Here is an 18,247-nt window from a genome sequence, read left to right on the forward strand (position 1 = left end):
ATACACAGTAGATTACAGATATAGCTGAATACACAGTAGATTACAGATATAACTGAATACACCGTAGATTACAGATATAGCTGAATACACAGTAGATTACAGATATAGCTGATGTTACAGATACAGGTATCCTGTGTGTGTGTGTGTGTGTGTGTGTGTGTGTGTATGTATCCTGTGTTCTTTTCTCTCCTTCTCCCCTCACAGGTGAAAATCATCACTCCCCAATCAGTCACCAATCAATAATCAATCAGAAGACACACCTCCTCCTGTTTCCTACCCAATCACAGTTCCTTTCCCTTGGTTTAAAAACCCTGTCAGTTGTTTGCTCTAGAGCTCAATCTCTCTGTAAATGCCATATGTCTGTTGATCGCGCTGTTTCAGTCTCTCCTACTATGTCTCTAGCTCTCTTTAGGTATTGAGCTCTCTTTTGTTTGAGCACCTCCATATCACTTTGTCCTCACCTGTGAGTATTGTTTTTGGTTATGGTGTTTGCTTGCTGGTGGGAAAAGGAGGAACCAAGACAAGTCGCCCATGGGCATACACTACCCGTAGGTAAACTTAGTTAAATACACTAGTTAGACCTGGGTGGACCACCCACTGTATTTTTGGTTAGTTAGTTAGCAGTTGTTGAAATAGGCTAGTCTAGTTTAGGGGTGTTTTTGGATGCTTGTTTCTTTCCTTGGGTTCAGCTCAGCCCCTTTTCCTGCTCCCCCATTACCGTGTGTTTTCTAATAAACCCTGAGTTTGATGGTAATTTAGTTGTCTGTGATTATTTCGTTCTCACTCTTTCTTTTTCACTATAATTTGAATGAGTTGTGTTACGGGTCTCGTTACCATCTCCCCTAGACTGTCGGGGCAAAAGGGATTTGTAACAGCTGAATACACAGTAGATTACAGCTACAGCTGAATACATGGCAGATTACAGAAAGAGATCAATTAGATGATGAACATGTCAACATGTATGGAACGCAACATGTATGGTTCCAATTATAGTTTCTCCTATTAGTGATTTGTCAATAAGTAATCATAGTTTTCACCTGATCAGTCTGTCATGGAAAGATCCGGTGTTCCTAATGTTCTGTGTAAACAGTGCATTCTGACAGTATTCAGACCCTTTGGCTTTTTTCACATTTTGTTATGTTACAGCCTTATTCTAAAATTGCCTAGGATTGTTTTTTAAAATATATTTAATCAATCTACACACAATACCCCATAACGACAAAGCGGAAACAGGTTGTGAGATTTTTACAAATGTATAAATAATTAGCTTATGTACATAAGCATTCAGACCCTTTGCTATGAGACTCGAAATTGAGCGAAGGTGCATCTTGTTTCCATTGATCATCCTTGATGTTTCTTCAACTTGATTGGAGTCCACCTGTGGTAAACTCAATTGGTTGGACATGATTTGGAAAGGCACTCACCTGTCTATATAAGGTCCCACAGTTGACAGTGCATGTCAGAGGAAAAATCAAGCCATGATGTTGAAGGAATTGTCCGTAGAGCTCCGAGACAGGATTGTGCTGAGACACAGATCTGGGGAAGGGTACCAAAACATTTCTGCAGCATTGACGGTCCCCAAGAACACAGTGGCCTCCATCATTCTTAAATGGAAGAAGTTTGGAACCACCAAGACTCTTCCTAGAGTGGCCAACTGGCCAAACTAAACAATCAAGGGAGAAGGGCTTTGGTAGGGAAGAGACCAAGAACCCGATGGTTACTCTGACAGAGCTCCAGAGTTATTCTGTGGAGCTGATATAAACTTCCAGAAGGACAACCATCTCTGCAGTACTCCACCAATCAGGCCTTTACGGTAGTGGCAATACGGAAGCCCCTCAGTAAAAGGCACATGACAGCCCGCTTGGAGTTTGCCAAAAAAACAAGATTCTCTGGTCTGATGAAACCAAGATTAAACTCTTTGGCTTGAATGCCAAGTGTCACGTCCTGAGGAAACCTGGCACCAACCCTAAGATGAAGCATGGTGGTGGCAGCATCATGCTGTGGAGATGTTTTTCAGCGGTAGGGACTGGGAGACTGGTCAGGATTGAGCGAAAGATGAACGGAGCAAAGTACAGAGAGATCCTTGATGAACCTGCTCCAGAGCGCTCAGGACCTCAGACCATTGTGAAGGTTCATCATTCAACAGGACAACGATCCTAAGCACACAGCAAGGACAACACAGGAGTGGCTTTAGGACAAGTCTCTGAATGTCCCCTAGAGACCGGACTTGAACACGATCGAACATCTCTGGAGAGACCTGAAAATAGCTGTGCAGTGACGCTCCCTATCCAACCTGACAGAGCTTGAGAGGTTCTGCAGAGAAGAATGGGAGAAACTCCCCAAATACAGGTGTGCCATGCTTGAAGCGTTATACCCAAGAAGACTCGAGGCTATGATCTTCATCAAAGTACTGGGTAAAGGGTCTGAATACTTATGTAAATGTGATATTTCATTTTTGAATTTTTATAAATTTGTCAATTTCTAAAAAAACTATTTTTGCTTTGTCATTATGGGGTATTGTGTGTAGATTGATGAGGGGAAAAATAACTGTTTAATCAAATCAAATCACATCAAATTTTATTTGTCACATACACATGGTTAGCAGATGTTAATGCGAGTGTAGCGAAATGCTTGTGCTTCTAGTTCCGACAATGCAGTAATAACCAACAAGTAATCTAACTAATAATTCCAAAACTACTGTCTTATACACAGTGTAAGGGGATAAAGAATATGTACATAAGGATATATGAATGAGTGATGGTACAGAGCAGCATAGGCAAGATACAGTAGATGGTATCGAGTGCAGTATATACATATGAGATGAGTATGTAAACAAAGTGGCATAGTTAAAGTGGCTAGTGATACATGTATTACATAAGGATGCAGTCGATGATATAGAGTACAGTATATACGTATGCATATGAGATGAATAATGTAGGGTAAGTAACATTATATAAGGTAGCATTGTTTAAAGTGGCTAGTGATATATTTACATCATTTCCCATCAATTCCCATTATTAAAGTGGCTGGAGTTGAGTCAGTGTCAGTGTGTTGGCAGCAGCCACTCAATGTTAGTGGTGGCTTTTTAACAGTCTGATGGCCTTTAGATAGAAGCAGTTTTTCAGTCTCTCGGTCCCAGCTTTGATGCACCTGTACTGACCTCGCCTTCTGGATGATAGCGGGGTGAACAGGCAGTGGCTCGGGTGGTTGATGTCCTTGATGATCTTTATGGCCTTCCTGTAACATCGGGTGGTGTAGGTGTCCTGGAGGGCAGGTAGTTTGCCCCCCGGTGATGCGTTGCGCAGACCTCACTACCCTCTGGAGAGCCTTACGGTTGTGGGCGGAGCAGTTGCCGTACCAGGCGGTGATACAGCCCGCCAGGATGCTCTCGATTGTGCATCTGTAGAAGTTTGTGAGTGCTTTTGGTGACAAGCCAAATTTCTTCAGCCTCCTGAGGTTGAAGAGGCGCTGCTGCGCCTTCTTCACGATGCTGTCTGTGTGAGTGGACCAATTCAGTTTGTCTGTGATGTGTATGCCGAGGAACTTAAAACTTGCTACCCTCTCCACTACTGTTCCATCGATGTGGATAGGGGGGTGTTCCCTCTGCTGTTTCCTGAAGTCCACAATCATCTCCTTAGTTTTGTTGACGTTGAGTGTGAGGTTATTTTCCTGACGCCACACTCCGAGGGCCCTCACCTCCTCCCTGTAGGCCGTCTCGTCGTTGTTGGTAATCAAGCCTACCACTGTTGTGTCGTCCGCAAACTTGATGATTGAGTTGGAGGCGTGCGTGGCCACGCAGTCGTGGGTGAACAGGGAGTACAGGAGAGGGCTCAGAACGCACCCTTGTGGGGCCCCAGTGTTGAGGATCAGCGAGGTGGAGATGTTGTTGCCTACCCTCACCACCTGGGGGCAGCCCGTGTAGAGAAATGCTATTTCTTATGAAGGTGACAAACTATTGTTAATAAAGGGCTACAACTCAAAGTAGAGCCTGTGGGGTCCCCTACAGGATAGCTCCCGCATTACACTAATTGCCAAAATCAGCGCGCACACACATAATCTCCGTTGTAGCTGAACATTGTATGCCCGAAGAGGATTCTACGATGACGGACAGACAACTGAGCCAATGGCGGAAGACTACAGACTACACCCCAGCTGAACCAATCCAAAGATCCGATCTTCCAGAATCAACCTACTTTCTGTTCTATATATAAGTGCTGTACTGACTGTATCGGCCTCTTCGTCTGCAGTTCCGTACGAACCAGCGGGAGAGCCGTAATTACGCTGTTCTAGATATCTTCACTCTGAATAAACTGTAGCTTGTCATACAATTTACCACCTTGTCTGAATCGATCCTTGACCGACTCGCCCGTCTACATATCCAATTTCTAACAGAAATGGTAGCAGAGGATAGTTTACTAACGATCCAGTCGAAGTGAGTTGATTTGGGTGTGGGGGGGGGCGAGTTGGTGAAAGGACAGTTCAAATAAAAAAATAAAAAAGACGGGTGAAGACTTTCGGGGGAGGGCAACAATTCTGCTCAACTCTGAAAACTGATTTCAAGGTGCACCATAAAAAATAAGGTAAGCAAAAGCCTGTTAAATCAAACTTTGCATATTGTCGTATAGTCTGTCCAAATTTTTATCAGTTTTTCCGAGTAAGTATGAATTCTTGTGTAAATTTATAATTTGCTGACGAGTCGAAATAACAGTGTATGTGAACATATGTAGTAACGAACCGGCGACGGCCGGTGTGATATAAATCATTGATGAGATATCAGTAAGGGGATAGCTAATTACTATTCATTAAATCTGGCGCCGAGGGGACAAATTGTAATTGTGGGACCCGTGACCCGGTCAGCACAGTCTGCTAGCTTTCAATGATGAGTGATCACTGTTTTGTCTTGGATAGTTCCGATAGGGGTCGGGAATAGAGATCAGTAGGGGATAGCTAATTACTATTCATTAAATCTGGTGCCGAGGGGACAAATTGTAATTTTGGGCCCTGTGACCCGGTATGGCTCAGTCTGATAGAGATTCACCGATAGGGGTCGGACATGTGTAATAATTCTGATAGGGGTCAGCTCGATAGGGATCAGGAATAGAGATCAGTAGGGGATAGCTAATTACTATTCATTAAATCTGGCGCCGAGGGGACAAATTGTAATTTTGGGACCCGTGACCCGGTCAGCACAGTCTGATATAAATTCACTGATAAGGATCGGCTTTCAGGGGTCAGAGATATAACGTGTTGTTTTGTCTTGTTTTGTCTATTTGTAACTGTTTATGTTATGTTAAAATGCAATGTGGTTGTAATTGTTTCCATTAAGATTGTTGGTGGTTAGATAGAGGGAGAGAGAGAGAATTATAATAAGGGATATTGGATAAATCCGAAACTTCTATATTGTATGTACCTATGTTAATAGGTACATGTATAAATGTATAATCAGGAATGAAATGACTGATGTATAATTGAAATAATGTCTGAATATAATATTTAAATATTGAGACTAAATAGTCGAATAGATCCCTTGGTTGTGCACTCCATAATGCTATACAAACCCATGCGTTTTTTCTCAACCTGAATATACGAAGGAGAAGCTCTGAGATAAGGCAGAGTACGAGCAATAGTGTCTCTTCGAATACATCGTGGGTATTAATCAACGTCGGGCGAAGTATATGCTAACTATATTCAGATAGAAGGAGATAATTTCGATTAAAACTACGATTAAATTCCGATTGAATTAAATTAAATTACGTTTAAAGCAAATTCACAATGGCGAACCCCAATACTCCAAAGCTGAGGTTTAATGAGTTCCTAGAACAAAAAATTGAATATAGATCAGGGGGAAAGGAACGATGGACGCCTATAAAGAAAGTATGGGAGGGATTGAAGTTAAGATGGGCACAAGCAGATTATCTAGGAGGGGGGCCGCCAACAGGGGCCCAGCTGAAAACAATGGAATGTGAGTTGAGAGGGACGTAGCAGGAGGCCAGAGACAAATAAGTTGAAAGAAATAAAAGCCATGTATTTAAGAACCAAGGGACCAAACAGAGAATGAACAGAAGGCGGGGCCATTGCGTCTCCCACTGGTCTGCTTACTGGCGTAAATGAAGATTTTTGAGAATCAAATCCTGTGCATGAAACACGCTTGATATTCAGTCGGGGACTAATATCGATATGAATGAGGTCGGGGACAAAGCGAGTGTGGTACATTAGGTATTTCAGTTGGAGCTGGAACCGGTGAGAATGTTGAAAAAGTCGCAGGCTTGCTGATGAGAGTTATATCATAGAATATTGAGGGGGGTGCATGACTGTTGGAAAAAGTGTTAAACTCTATTAACGCAAAATTCTTTTTTGCGGATTTATATTATGAGGTTTGAACTATACTAATGTTGTAGAATTACATAATCAACATCTGAACATACTTACGTTAAACATTAATTGAGCCACTGAGTAATAGATAAGCTGTACACTAGGTACGGGGCGAAGGGTGTGGTCGATGTAAGACGGGAGTGGTGTTCTAACCAAATGCTGAGAAATAAGGTAGATTTATTTAGTTATTTTAATTCATTTACACAAGTACTTCCCGGGTATTGATTTTGGTTTGATTGTTCAGATAACATCATTGAAATTAAACAGGAGGTCAAGGTATACTAACATTAGAATCTGTTTTCATTATGGAGAACAATGAAAGGCCCGCAGAGTGGATTGCAGGCTGAGGTTTTTATGTTAAAGGGACAGTGCACATTTATCACAGTTGTGTGTGTCTGTCTAATGGCTGGGTATTTAAGAAGTATTTTGGGGAGACAATTTGGAGATACACGAAGGCAGACAGATGAGCCCTCCCCCGCACTGCAAAGACCTTGACGGTTGGAGAGCAGAGAGGATAAGTTTTAGAAGGGAGCCAGGACGAGCAAAGATAACAGAGTGTGTAGATAACAGTCACTGAGTGGAGACAAAAGGGAGAATTGGACATGTGGAAAATTAAAGGGGCGCTCCTACATGATAATGTCAGAACAGAAGGATAATATACTAATCTTACCTAAGTCATTATTTAGAGTAGGTAAGGTTGTTACCTGGGCAAAGCCAGGTATCAAAAGGGGGATAGGTAAATTGTGGTCTAGGATAGGATGGGGCCTATTGGATAAGAAACTAATATTTTTTAAAATGTAGCTAACAAATGGGCATAGAAGTTAAAGATAGAATCAGATAAAACATGAGAAACTGTTTGTTAACCAAGCCTGTATGTCCAGCATTTTATGCATTATAGGTGAACTGCAGGTGAAGTCACTCAATCCAGTCCCAGAGGCTTGTTGGGGGGACCATACCAAGGTCTCCTGGTGACAGCTAGCTGAAAGAGCTACCCGGATTCATATCGCACGGTGGGAGGGTAAGACACACTGACACTATCGAACAATAAACAGTGTTCGAGAGGAGAACTGGAATTAACAGAATTCCGGGGGCCATCTCTCGAATGAAGAAAATCCTCCCTGTCCTGTCACCCCTGTTTTTGTTCATAGAAGTGAAGATGTGTCTGGCTCTTGCTAAGTGATGTGTTCTCGGGGAAAGGGTGGGGCTTCACATGGAAGCTGTTTGTCTGAGCTGTCTTATCGTGGGTGACATCCCAAATAACACAGCTCCGGATGAATCAGTGCCCGAAGCCTCAGCTGGTTTGACCACCCTGGCTCACGGGTTGACAGAAAACACTGGGGTGGATACTTCTCTGATTAATTGGGTTTGATAGTATGTTCAGAAAATGGGGAAAATATTATGATCACTGTATTATGGGCTACATTCACCTGTGTGACTGTTTAGTTTTATGGGGTTGTTGTCTAATTCCCTGTGTATGAGGCCTTATTTCCAGGACTCTGGAGAAATCGATGGAAATAGATGGTGATGTACCAGCGGATTCCAGGTTCTGACCCGTGGAGTGCTGAATGTATGTCTACAGAACAAGTGGACGAAAATTATAAATGAAATTATATTAAATTGGGAGGGTGTCCGTATGGGGATTACAGGATAACCGACTTGGGACAGTTCTGGGATTGGAAGAGAGGGTATCCTTATAGCATAGGGGATCCCACAAAGATGGATAGGTTTTCCATGATATGGGAAAACCTGGGAGTACTGTTGAACTTTGTAAAGGTGATGAAATCCTACTAACCATCAAAACTATTAAGCTCTCTGATGCAGGCACTTACACCCTCGGACTACAAAGGACCGGGACAGACACGATGGGTGTGTTTTCTATTAAGGTGCTGCCAAAACCAGAGGTCCCAGATGAACCAGGGCCAGACACACTCCTCTACCACCCCTGGACCGAACCTGCCACCACTGTGTTAAAAAATCCCATTCAGGTAATTAATGTTAGAGACTATTCAGCTATTGATCAATTAGGCACTGAGACTGGTGTTATTGGTAGGGACAATTTGTGGCTTTCTTATACGAGGTATACAGTTAAGACCCTGAAAAGAAAGGACTGCATGAGTTACATGAAACATTGGTCATGCTAGACCTGTTCTGGCTACACACCCATTTGCTATAGGAGAAGGAGAGGGGTGGTTGTGTATTCTGAGAGGTTTTCACCTGGTTGAGGCCAATTCAACTCTCTGTTCCTCTTTGAGCCTTGTGTTTCCTACAGTACCTCCTCATCGGGCCCCTTGGGGTGTTAGAGCATATGGGGGCAATTACAGTTGCATCACGGGTACAGGTAATGGCATTGATTATGGGAGATTGCCTGAAGCTGATTGCAGTAGTAACATAACCATTAATTCCACTTGGCCAGTTACAGGCCTAAACCAAACTAGTGGTCTGGCTGATGTGTGGTGGATCTGTGGACCCAAAAGAGTGCTGAGACCCATTCTTAGAGGAGACTGGCAAGGTACGTGTGCTCTGACCAGTTTGATAATTCCACTGACCATTGTTGATGTTACTGCTGAACAGCTGTTGGGTTCTGTATCCAGGGGACCTGAAAACATTCCATCCCATGGGAGACATAGAAGTAGTGCTCCATGGACAGAGGATGTAGTTGACATACACACTAACCTGTTGGGAGTGCCGGTGGGGGTTCCTCATGAGCTTCAGGCCTTGGGCAGGAATGATGGATTATAGGTCCAGCCATAGTGGATGCAAGACAGACTGCATGGATTCATTACATCTACTATGATCAACAGCGTTTTGTTAATTACCCCCGTGATGCACTCACTGGTATGTCTGAACAGTTTGAGGCCACATCTAGGGTTGCCAGACAGAATAGACTTGCTTTGGATATGCTTCTTGCCAGTCAGGGGGGCGTATGCAAGATGTTCGGTGAACAATGTTGCACGTATATTCCTAATAACACCAGTCCAGATGGTAGTATATCTAAGGCCCTTAGTGGGCTTGATGCACTTGATGCACTTGATGCACTATCTGCTGAGATGAGGACCATGACGGGGGTGGAGGAGTCTGGCCTGTTCTCTTGAGTGGGAGCCTGGTTTTGGTAAGTACACTAGAATGGTGGTTACTGGATTTCTGACCCCAATTTTTGTATTTTTGTTATTTGATGTGGTGTGCTGCTTGCATCATACCGTGTTTCAAGAAGTCTGTTACAGATGTGGTGAAGGCTTCAGGCATGATGATGCCTTTGCTTGATGCTCCAGTTGGAGATGCTGATACTGAAGCATGCTTTCAGGGGAGGATGGGACTGACTGAGGATGACCCATGTTTTGGAGTCCCTGGGTGGCATGAAGCCCAACTGGTGCAGGATAGTAGCTGAGAGGACCAGATAGTTTATAATAATGCTTTGCTTTGCTTTACTCTGTTTTCCATGACCAAAGTTTTATCCTGTATCTTACATGACAATAAACAATAAAGTGTTATCCTGTTTTTGCTAAGTGACACCCTTGTGGGTGTCAAAAGGGGGACTTAAATTTCACACCATTTTCTTTTGTTCTGTTTTTGAATGAGCTGTTCTCTTTTGACATGAAGGTATTTTAAACTCTGTGACTGTTATATGATTCATTGCTGAATTTTTGTTCACACCCTTGGGGGTGTGAAAAAGAGGGATTATTGGATCCTGTGTTTTACATTATAGCCATTACCATATATATGATTGAATATTATCTGCTGTTGGCTTGTGTTGATGTATGCAAGTGTTATGCAACATAGCTGACTTGAAACATTGTTAAAAGTGTCAGGGCCAGGGGACTTTCTCATGCTGGAAAAAATACAGAAGGGAGGGCACATTCAGAGCGTGGGGTTGTGAGAACAAGCGGTCTTTTGTTAGATAACAGGAGCCAGGTGCATGATAACGGTATGGAGCATGAGAGCCTGGCTGCAACTTCTCTTATGACATTCCAGAATCGCATTGCAGTGGATATGCTACTGGCGGAGAAAGGTGGAGTTTGCTCTATGTTTGGTGACCAGTGTTGTACTTTCATCCCTAATAACACAGCCTCCGATGGTAGCTTGACCATGGCCCTAGAAGGTCTGCGGACGCTTAATGGTAAAATGAAATCTCATTCTGGGATGGATACCTCGATGTGGGACTCCTGGATGAGTGCGTTTGGTAAATATAAAACCCTGGTGTCCTCCATTTTGGTATCCATTTCGGTGTTCACTGCCATTTTAGTTCTCTGTGGATGCTGTTGCATTCCATGCATCCGTTCCCTTACCACTAGGGTTATCTCTAGAGCCATTGACCCTTCCTCCCCCTCCCAGATGTTTCCTCTGCTGGATAAAGACCTACTTGAATTCGAGGATGAGGAGGAGAGTGACTATTAGGTTTACATTATATCTGCTGTTGCCTTATGGGGATGTATGTATGTGTTATGCAAGTGGATCATTCCGCCTGACTTGCCTAGTTTAAGTCACATCTCTTTGGAGATGTGAAGAGAGGGAATCACAACTTTTTTCCTGCGGGAAAAAAGTTGGCTTATGTAGACAAGCATTTTACTTTTATTTTGAGCTGTTGTTCTCCGCTCTGTTAAATGAGGGTTGTAAGTTCCTGGGTGGCTGGTAGCCAACTTAGTACATAGTGGGATTGAATGGAGAACATGATGGTAATACATATATCTATTTCTGTTTAATACCGTGCCTTATTTCATAGTCCCCTTGGGAGAAGTTTCTCTTTGTGTCTGGATCCAGTTAGGTTGTGTCTCTGGTGAGACGTGAAGAGAGGGTTTTGTAGAGAAATGCTATTTCTTATGAAGGTGACCAAACTATTGTTAATAAAGGGCTACAACTCAAAGTAGAGCCTGTGGGGTCCCCTACAGGATAGCTCCCGCATTACACTAATTGCCAAAATCAGCGCGCACACACATAATCTCCGTTGTAGCTGAACATTGTATGCCCGAAGAGGATTCTACGATGACGGACAGACAACTGAGCCAATGGCGGAAGACTACAGACTACACCCCAGCTGAACCAATCCAAAGATCCGATCTTCCAGAATCAACCTACTTTCTGTTCTATATATAAGTGGTGTACTGATTGTATCGGCCTCTTCGTCTGCAGTTCCGTACGAACCAGCGGGAGAGCCGTAATTACGCTGTTCTAGATATCTTCACTCTGAATAAACTGTAGCTTGTCATACAATTTACCACCTTGTCTGAATCGATCCTTGACCGACTCGCCCGTCTACATATCCAATTTCTAACACCCGTCAGGAAGTCCAGTACCCAGTTGCACAGGGCGGGGTCGAGACCCAGGGTCTCGAGCTTGATGACGAGCTTGGAGGGTACTATGGTGTTGAATGCCGAGCTGTAGTCGATGAACAGCATTCTCACATAGGTATTCCTCTTGTCCAGATGGGTTAGGGCAGTGTGCAGTGTGGTTGAGATTGCATCGTCTGTGGACCTATTTGGGCGGTAAGCAAATTGGAGTGGGTCTAGGGTGTCAGGTAGGGTGGAGGTGATATGGTCCTTGACTAGTCTCTCAAAGCACTTCATGATGACAGGAACACTTCATTGGGAACAGGAACAATGGTGGCCCTCTTGAAGCATGTGGGAACAGCAGACTGGTATAGGGATTGATTGAATATGTCCGTAAACACACCGGCCAGCTGGTCTGCGCATGCTCTGAGGGCGCGGCTGGGGATGCCGTCTGGGCCTGCAGCCTTGCGAGGGTTAACACGCTTAAATGTCTTCCTCACCTCGGCTGCAGTGAAGGAGAGTCTGCATGTTTTCGTTGCAGGCCGTGTCAGTGGCACTGTATTGTCCTCAAAGCGGGCAAAAAAGTTATTTAGTCTGCCTGGGAGCAAGACATCCTGGTCCGTGACTGGGCTGGATTTCTTCTTGTTGTCCGTGATTGACTGTAGACCCTGCCACATGCCTCTTGTGTCTGAGCCGTTGAATTGAGATTCTACTTTGTCTCTGTACTGACGCTTAGCTTGTTTGATAGCCTTGCGGAGGGAATAGCTGCACTGTTTGTATTCGGTCATGTTACCAGTCACCTTGCCCTGATTAAAAGCAGTAGTTCGCGCTTTCAGTTTCACGCGAATGCTGCCATCTATTTAATCCATTTTAGAATAAGGCTGTAATATAACAAAATGTGGAAAACGTCAAATGACATGTATTTAAATGTATGTGGACATTATACCAGGGCTATTGGCGGCAGGTAGCATAGTGGTGGCAGGTAGCATAGTGGTTAGAGTGTTGGACTAGTAACCAAAAGGTTGCAAGATCGAATCCCTGAGCTGACTAGGTAAAAATCTGTCGTTCTGCCCCTGAACAAGGCCGTTAACCCACTATTCCTAGGCCGTCATTGAAAATAAGAATCTGTTCTTAACTGACTTGCCGAGTTAAAAATAGGTCAAATAAATGATATGTATAAAATGTAATGTATTTATTTGTATTTGGACATTATATATAAATGACATGTATTTAGACATTATATATAAATGGCACATATGTATATGTATTAGTGCATTACCTTTCCCATTCCAGAGTGCGCGTGTCCTATCTTCACCACCACAGGGAAAGAGGGCATGGAGATCTGAAAGAGAAGAAATGTTGGAATGATTGACTGGCTGAATGACTGGATGACTGGCTGGTTGAATGAATGAACAATTGATTTGCTGAATGACTGATTAGCTGACTGACTGGATGAATGACTGAATAACTGATTGGCTGACTGGCACACTGACTGAATGTTGCTCCAGGAGACACACCAGGGCTATTAGATATTTAACCATAGAGAGACACACCAGGGGTAGTAGATATTTAACCATAGAGAGACACACCAGGGCTAGTAGATATTTAACTATAGAGAGACACACCAGGGCTAGTAGATATTTAACTATAGAGAGACACACCAGGGCTAGTAGATATTTAACTATAGAGATAAACACCAGGGCTAGTAGATATTTAACTATAGAGATAAACACCAGGGCTATTAGATATTTAACCATAGAGAGACGCACCAGGGATAGTAGATATTTAACTATAGAGATAAACACCAGGGCTAGTAGATATTTAACCATAGAGAGACACACCAGGGCTAGTATATATTTAACTATAGAGAGACACACCAGGGCTATTAGATATTTAACTATAGAGAGACACACCAGGGCTAGTAGATATTTAACCATAGAGAGACACACCAGGGCTAGTAGATATTTAACCATAGAGAGACACACCAGGGCTAGTAGATATTTAACTATAGAGAGACACACCAGGGCTAGTAGATATTTAACTATAGAGAGACACACCAGGGCTAGTAGATATTTAACAATGGAGATAAACACCAGGGCTATTAGATATTTATCCATAGAGAGACACACCAGGGCTAGTAGATATTTAACCATAGAGAGACACACCAGGGCTATTAGATATTTAACCATAGAGAGAGACACCAGGGTTAGTAAATATTTAACCATAGAGAGAGACACCAGGGCTAGTAGATATTTAACCATAGAGAGACACACCAGGGCTATTAGATATATAACCATAGAGAGAGACACCAGGGCTAGTAGATACAGTGCCTTGCGAAAGTATTCGGGCCCCTTGAACTTTGCGACCTTTTGCCACATTTCAGGCTTCAAACATAAAGATGTAAAACTGTATTTTTTTGTGAAGAATCAACAACAAGTGGGACACAATCATGAAGTGGAATGACATTTATTGGATATTTCAAACTTTTTTAACAAATCAAAAACTGAAAAATTGGGCGTGCAAAATTATTTGCACGCCCAATTATTATTCAGTCATCAGCTGATGACTGAATACACTCACTCACTGCTGCCTGGTAGGGGTGTAGGGGAGGGAGGGAGAAGAGGGGAGATATATATATATTTTTTAAATTTTACCTTTATTTAACTAGGTAAGTCAGTTAAGAACATATTCTTATTTTCAATGACGGCCTGGGAACAATGGGTTAACTGCCTGTTCAGGGGCAGAACGACAGATTTGTACCTTGTCAGCTCGGGGGTTTGAACTTGCAACCTTCCGGTTACTAGTCCAATGCTCTAACCACTAGGCTACGCTGCCGCCCCAGGAGGGAGGGAGAAGAGGGGAGAAGGAGGGAGGGAGGGGAGGAGGAGGAGGAGGAGGGAGGGGAGGAGGAGGGAGGGAGAAGAGGGGAGGAGGAGGGAGAAGAGGGGAGGAGGAGGGAGGGAGAAGAGGGGAGGAGGAGGGAGGGAGAAGAGGGGAGGAGGAGGGAGGGAGAAGAGGGGAGGAGGAGGGAGGGAGTAGAGGGGAGGAGGAGGGAGGGAGTAGAGGGGAGGAGGAGGGAGGGAGAAGAGGGGAGGAGGAGGGAGGGAGAATAGGGGAGGAGGAGGAGGGAGGGAGAAGAGGGGAGGAGAAGGGAGGGAGAAGAGGGGAGGAGGAGGGAGGGAGAAGAGGGGAGGAGGAGGGAGGCGGTCCGAAGATGTAGGGTACATAAGAGGTTCCCAGTTTCACCCTCTAAGGATTCAGAGAGAGAGAGAGAGCGTGTGAAAGAGTGAGTCTGAAAAAGAGAGAGACAGAGATATAGGTGGTAGTAGCAGCAGATTCTGAACATAACAGTCAGTAGTAGTGAGGTTGTTTCTCTAGCAACCTCTCATCTCTCACACAGGACTGATAGATGAAATAGATTGATACTGTGTTGATCCTCCAGGGGAAATCCAGTCAGGACCAGAAACAGTGGGAGCTCTGTAGACAGCTTATGTAGACAGACAGCTGATCTCTATAGATTTCCAGGTTAGTCAGGTCAGTCTCTCTGAGATAGAATCTCTTCTACAAGAGGGACCAGGGAAGTGAAAAAGAAGGCACTGATCTGAAGAGAGGAGTCTTTCTGGTCGGTGAGAGAGAGAGAGAGAGATGGGCACCCCCCTGCCTGGTTGTGTGTCCCTGACCCCCCTGGTCTTGACCCTGACCCTCACCCTGCTGCTGGCCCTCAGACTGGACCACATGGTGGAAGCATGCAGCTGCAACCCAGCCCACCCCCAGCAACACTTCTGCAGCGCTGAGATAGGTATGTTTATCCATGTAAAGGTCTGTTTACACCTTCATTTAGCCAGGTGTGTTGGTCTGGGTGGATGATACACATCCAGGGAATGCAGGTGAAGACTGGCTGGTGTTTTCAGTATCTAGACTACAGAGACAGAAAGGTTTGGTGTTTCCAGTATCTACACTATAAAGACAGAAAGGTTTGGTGTTTCCAGTATCTAGACTACAGAGACAGAAATGTTTGGTGTTTCCAGTATCTAGACTACAGAGACAGAAAGGTTTGGTGTTTCCAGTATCTAGACTACAGAGACAGAATGGTTTGGTGTTTCCAGTATCTAGACTACAGAGACAGAAAGGTTTGGTGTTTCCAGTATCTAGACTACAGAGACAGAAAGGTTTGGTGTTTCCAGTATCTACACTATAAAGACAGAATGGTTTGGTGTTTCCAGTATCTAGACTACAGAGACAGAATGGTTTGGTGTTTCCAGTATCTAGACTAATCTATGGTCTTTCTCTTTATTTTATTTGACCTTTATTTAACTAGGTAAGTCAGTTAAGAACAAGTTTTATTTACAATGACAGCCTACCAAAAGGCAAAAGGCCTCCTGCGAGGATGGGGGCAAAACACACATCACGACAAGAGAGACAACACTACATCAAGAGAGACCTAAAGACAACAACATAGCAAGGGAGCAACACATGACAACACAGCATGGTAGCAACACAATATTACAACAACATGGTAGCAACACAACATGGTACAAACATTATTGGGCACAGACAACAGCAAAGGGCAAAAAGGTAGAGACAACAATACATCACACAAAGCAACCACAACTGTCAGTAAGACTGTCCATGATTGAGTCTTTCTCTGCTTTCCTTTGTTGAATAGCTGTGAGACAACACTACTAGCTACTACTATTATAATTATGAAAACTGTTGTGCATCATACATTTGGATTTAATAGGCTGATTGTTACAAGGAAAGCTAATCTAGTTCTTGTTATTGGTTTTGTTTGATACTACTAACAGCACAGGAACATCCTAATTGAATCTGATCGAATGGTTTTAGCTTAGAGGAAATGGCCACGTTCAAAAATATTAAGTAAGTGTACTCTCACGTGTACTCTCATGTGCACTCTCACATGCACTCTAAAACCCAATCAAAGTCAGAAGGCCCACCCACAGCATCAAATTGGTCAGAAAACAATGGTCTCTCTTTCTGCCAAAGCCAACAGTTCAGTTTGACTCTGGGTCTCCTGAACCAGATTGAAGAGTTCTAGGGGGTATTATACTTTCCTACATATCCTTAAACAAATTCATATGTCTGTAGTGTTAGAGGAAGACTGGAAAGTCAAACAGCTACTGTATTTGAAGGTTTGTCTTGAGATGGATAACATTTGGATCATACTCTGCAATACAGCCCAGTAGAGATAACTGTAGAGGGGAGAGCTCTCTGACACAAGCGTTCTTGTGATTTCACCTTTATGTGGAGAAAAAAGTGTTGCCTGGCAACCAAAACTCTTTGCTCCGGACAAATACTACACCATGCCCATAGATGTTAGTTTCTTCTCCGCAATGAGTCTGGATCCGAGTACCTCCCTGACGATTTCTAGAATGGAAAAAAATCGAGCAGTTCTGATTGATCCCAGAAACTGATGGGGCTGGGCTAAGCCAGAATACACATGGGTAAAGCGACAGTTTGAAAATGTGTCATTGGCTTTGATACTCTGATAGGTCAGAGATGATCCAATTGCTGATGACTTTGTTTTATACAAAACTCTCATTTTGACGTTAAGACAAACAACTTCAATGATGACAGTCTCAGACTGAAGTACGAAGCGAACAGTAGAGCAGCGGGAGAATTCTGTTTGAGTCACCAGGCAAGCAAAAGTGATGAAAATAGGTATGTTGTCAAGCCTAAAAACACAGATCTAACTACAAAGTTACTACAGAGTCACTACAGGTCTAACTACAGAGTCACTACAGGTCTAACTATAGAGTCATTACAGGTCTAACTACAGAGTTACTACAGGTCTAACTACAGAGTTACTACAGGTCTAAACTACAGGTCTAACTACAGAGTTACTACAGGGTCACTACAGGTCTAACTACAGAGTCACTACAGGTCTAACTACAGAGTTACTACAGGTCTAACTACAGAGTTAATACAGGTCTAAACTACAGGTCTAACTACAGAGTTACTACAAGTCTAACTACAGAGTTACTACAGAGTCAATACAGGTCTAACTACAGAGTGACTACAGGTCTAACTACAGAGTCACTACAGGTCTAACTACAGAGTTACTACCGGTCTAAACTGCAGGTCTAACTACAGAGTTACTACAGGTCTAACTACAGAGTCACTATAGGACTAAATACAGAGTTCCTACAGGTCTAACTACAGAGTTAATACAGAGTCACTACAGGTCTAACTATAGAGTTACTACAGGTCTAACTACAGAGTCACTACAGGTCTAACTACAGAGTTACTACCGGTCTAAACTACAGGTCTAACTACAGAGTTACTACAGGTCTAACTACAGAGTTACGACAGAGTCACTATAGGTCTAAATACAGAGTTCCTCCAGGTCTAACTACAGAGTTCCTACAGGTCTAACTACAGAGTTACTATAGGTCTAAACTACAGGTCTAAACTAGAGTTACTACAGGTCTAAACTACAGAGTTACTACAGGTCTAACTACAGAGTTCCTACAGGTCTAACTACAGAGTTACTACAGAGTCACTACCGGTCTAACTACAGAGTTACTACAGGTCTAACTACAGAGTTACTATAGGTCTAAACTACAGGTCTAAACTAGAGTTACTACAGGTCTAAA

General features: G+C 43.4%; 2 protein-coding genes across 3 annotated transcripts in view; one reads left to right on the top strand and one right to left on the bottom strand.

Moving 5' to 3' along the window:
- The window catches only part of LOC109881698 (synapsin-2), a 194,520-nt gene that overhangs the window by 51,946 nt on the left and 124,327 nt on the right, over positions 1-18,247 (bottom strand). For both annotated transcript variants that reach the window (XM_031825523.1, XM_031825139.1), the window contains exon 6: positions 12,913-12,975. In XM_031825523.1, coding sequence (XP_031681383.1) covers positions 12,913-12,975 — 63 coding nt within the window. The remainder of the gene's footprint in view (positions 1-12,912; positions 12,976-18,247) is intronic.
- The window catches only part of LOC109900014 (metalloproteinase inhibitor 4), a 39,485-nt gene continuing 36,073 nt past the window's right edge, over positions 14,836-18,247 (top strand). Inside the window, exon 1 of the mRNA XM_020495730.2 lies at positions 14,836-15,432. Within this exon, the coding sequence (XP_020351319.1) occupies positions 15,279-15,432 (154 nt within the window). The 5' untranslated portion in view covers positions 14,836-15,278. The remainder of the gene's footprint in view (positions 15,433-18,247) is intronic.

The sequence above is a fragment of the Oncorhynchus kisutch genome, linkage group LG1 (genome assembly GCF_002021735.2).
Source record: "Oncorhynchus kisutch isolate 150728-3 linkage group LG1, Okis_V2, whole genome shotgun sequence".
NCBI lineage: Eukaryota > Metazoa > Chordata > Actinopteri > Salmoniformes > Salmonidae > Oncorhynchus > Oncorhynchus kisutch.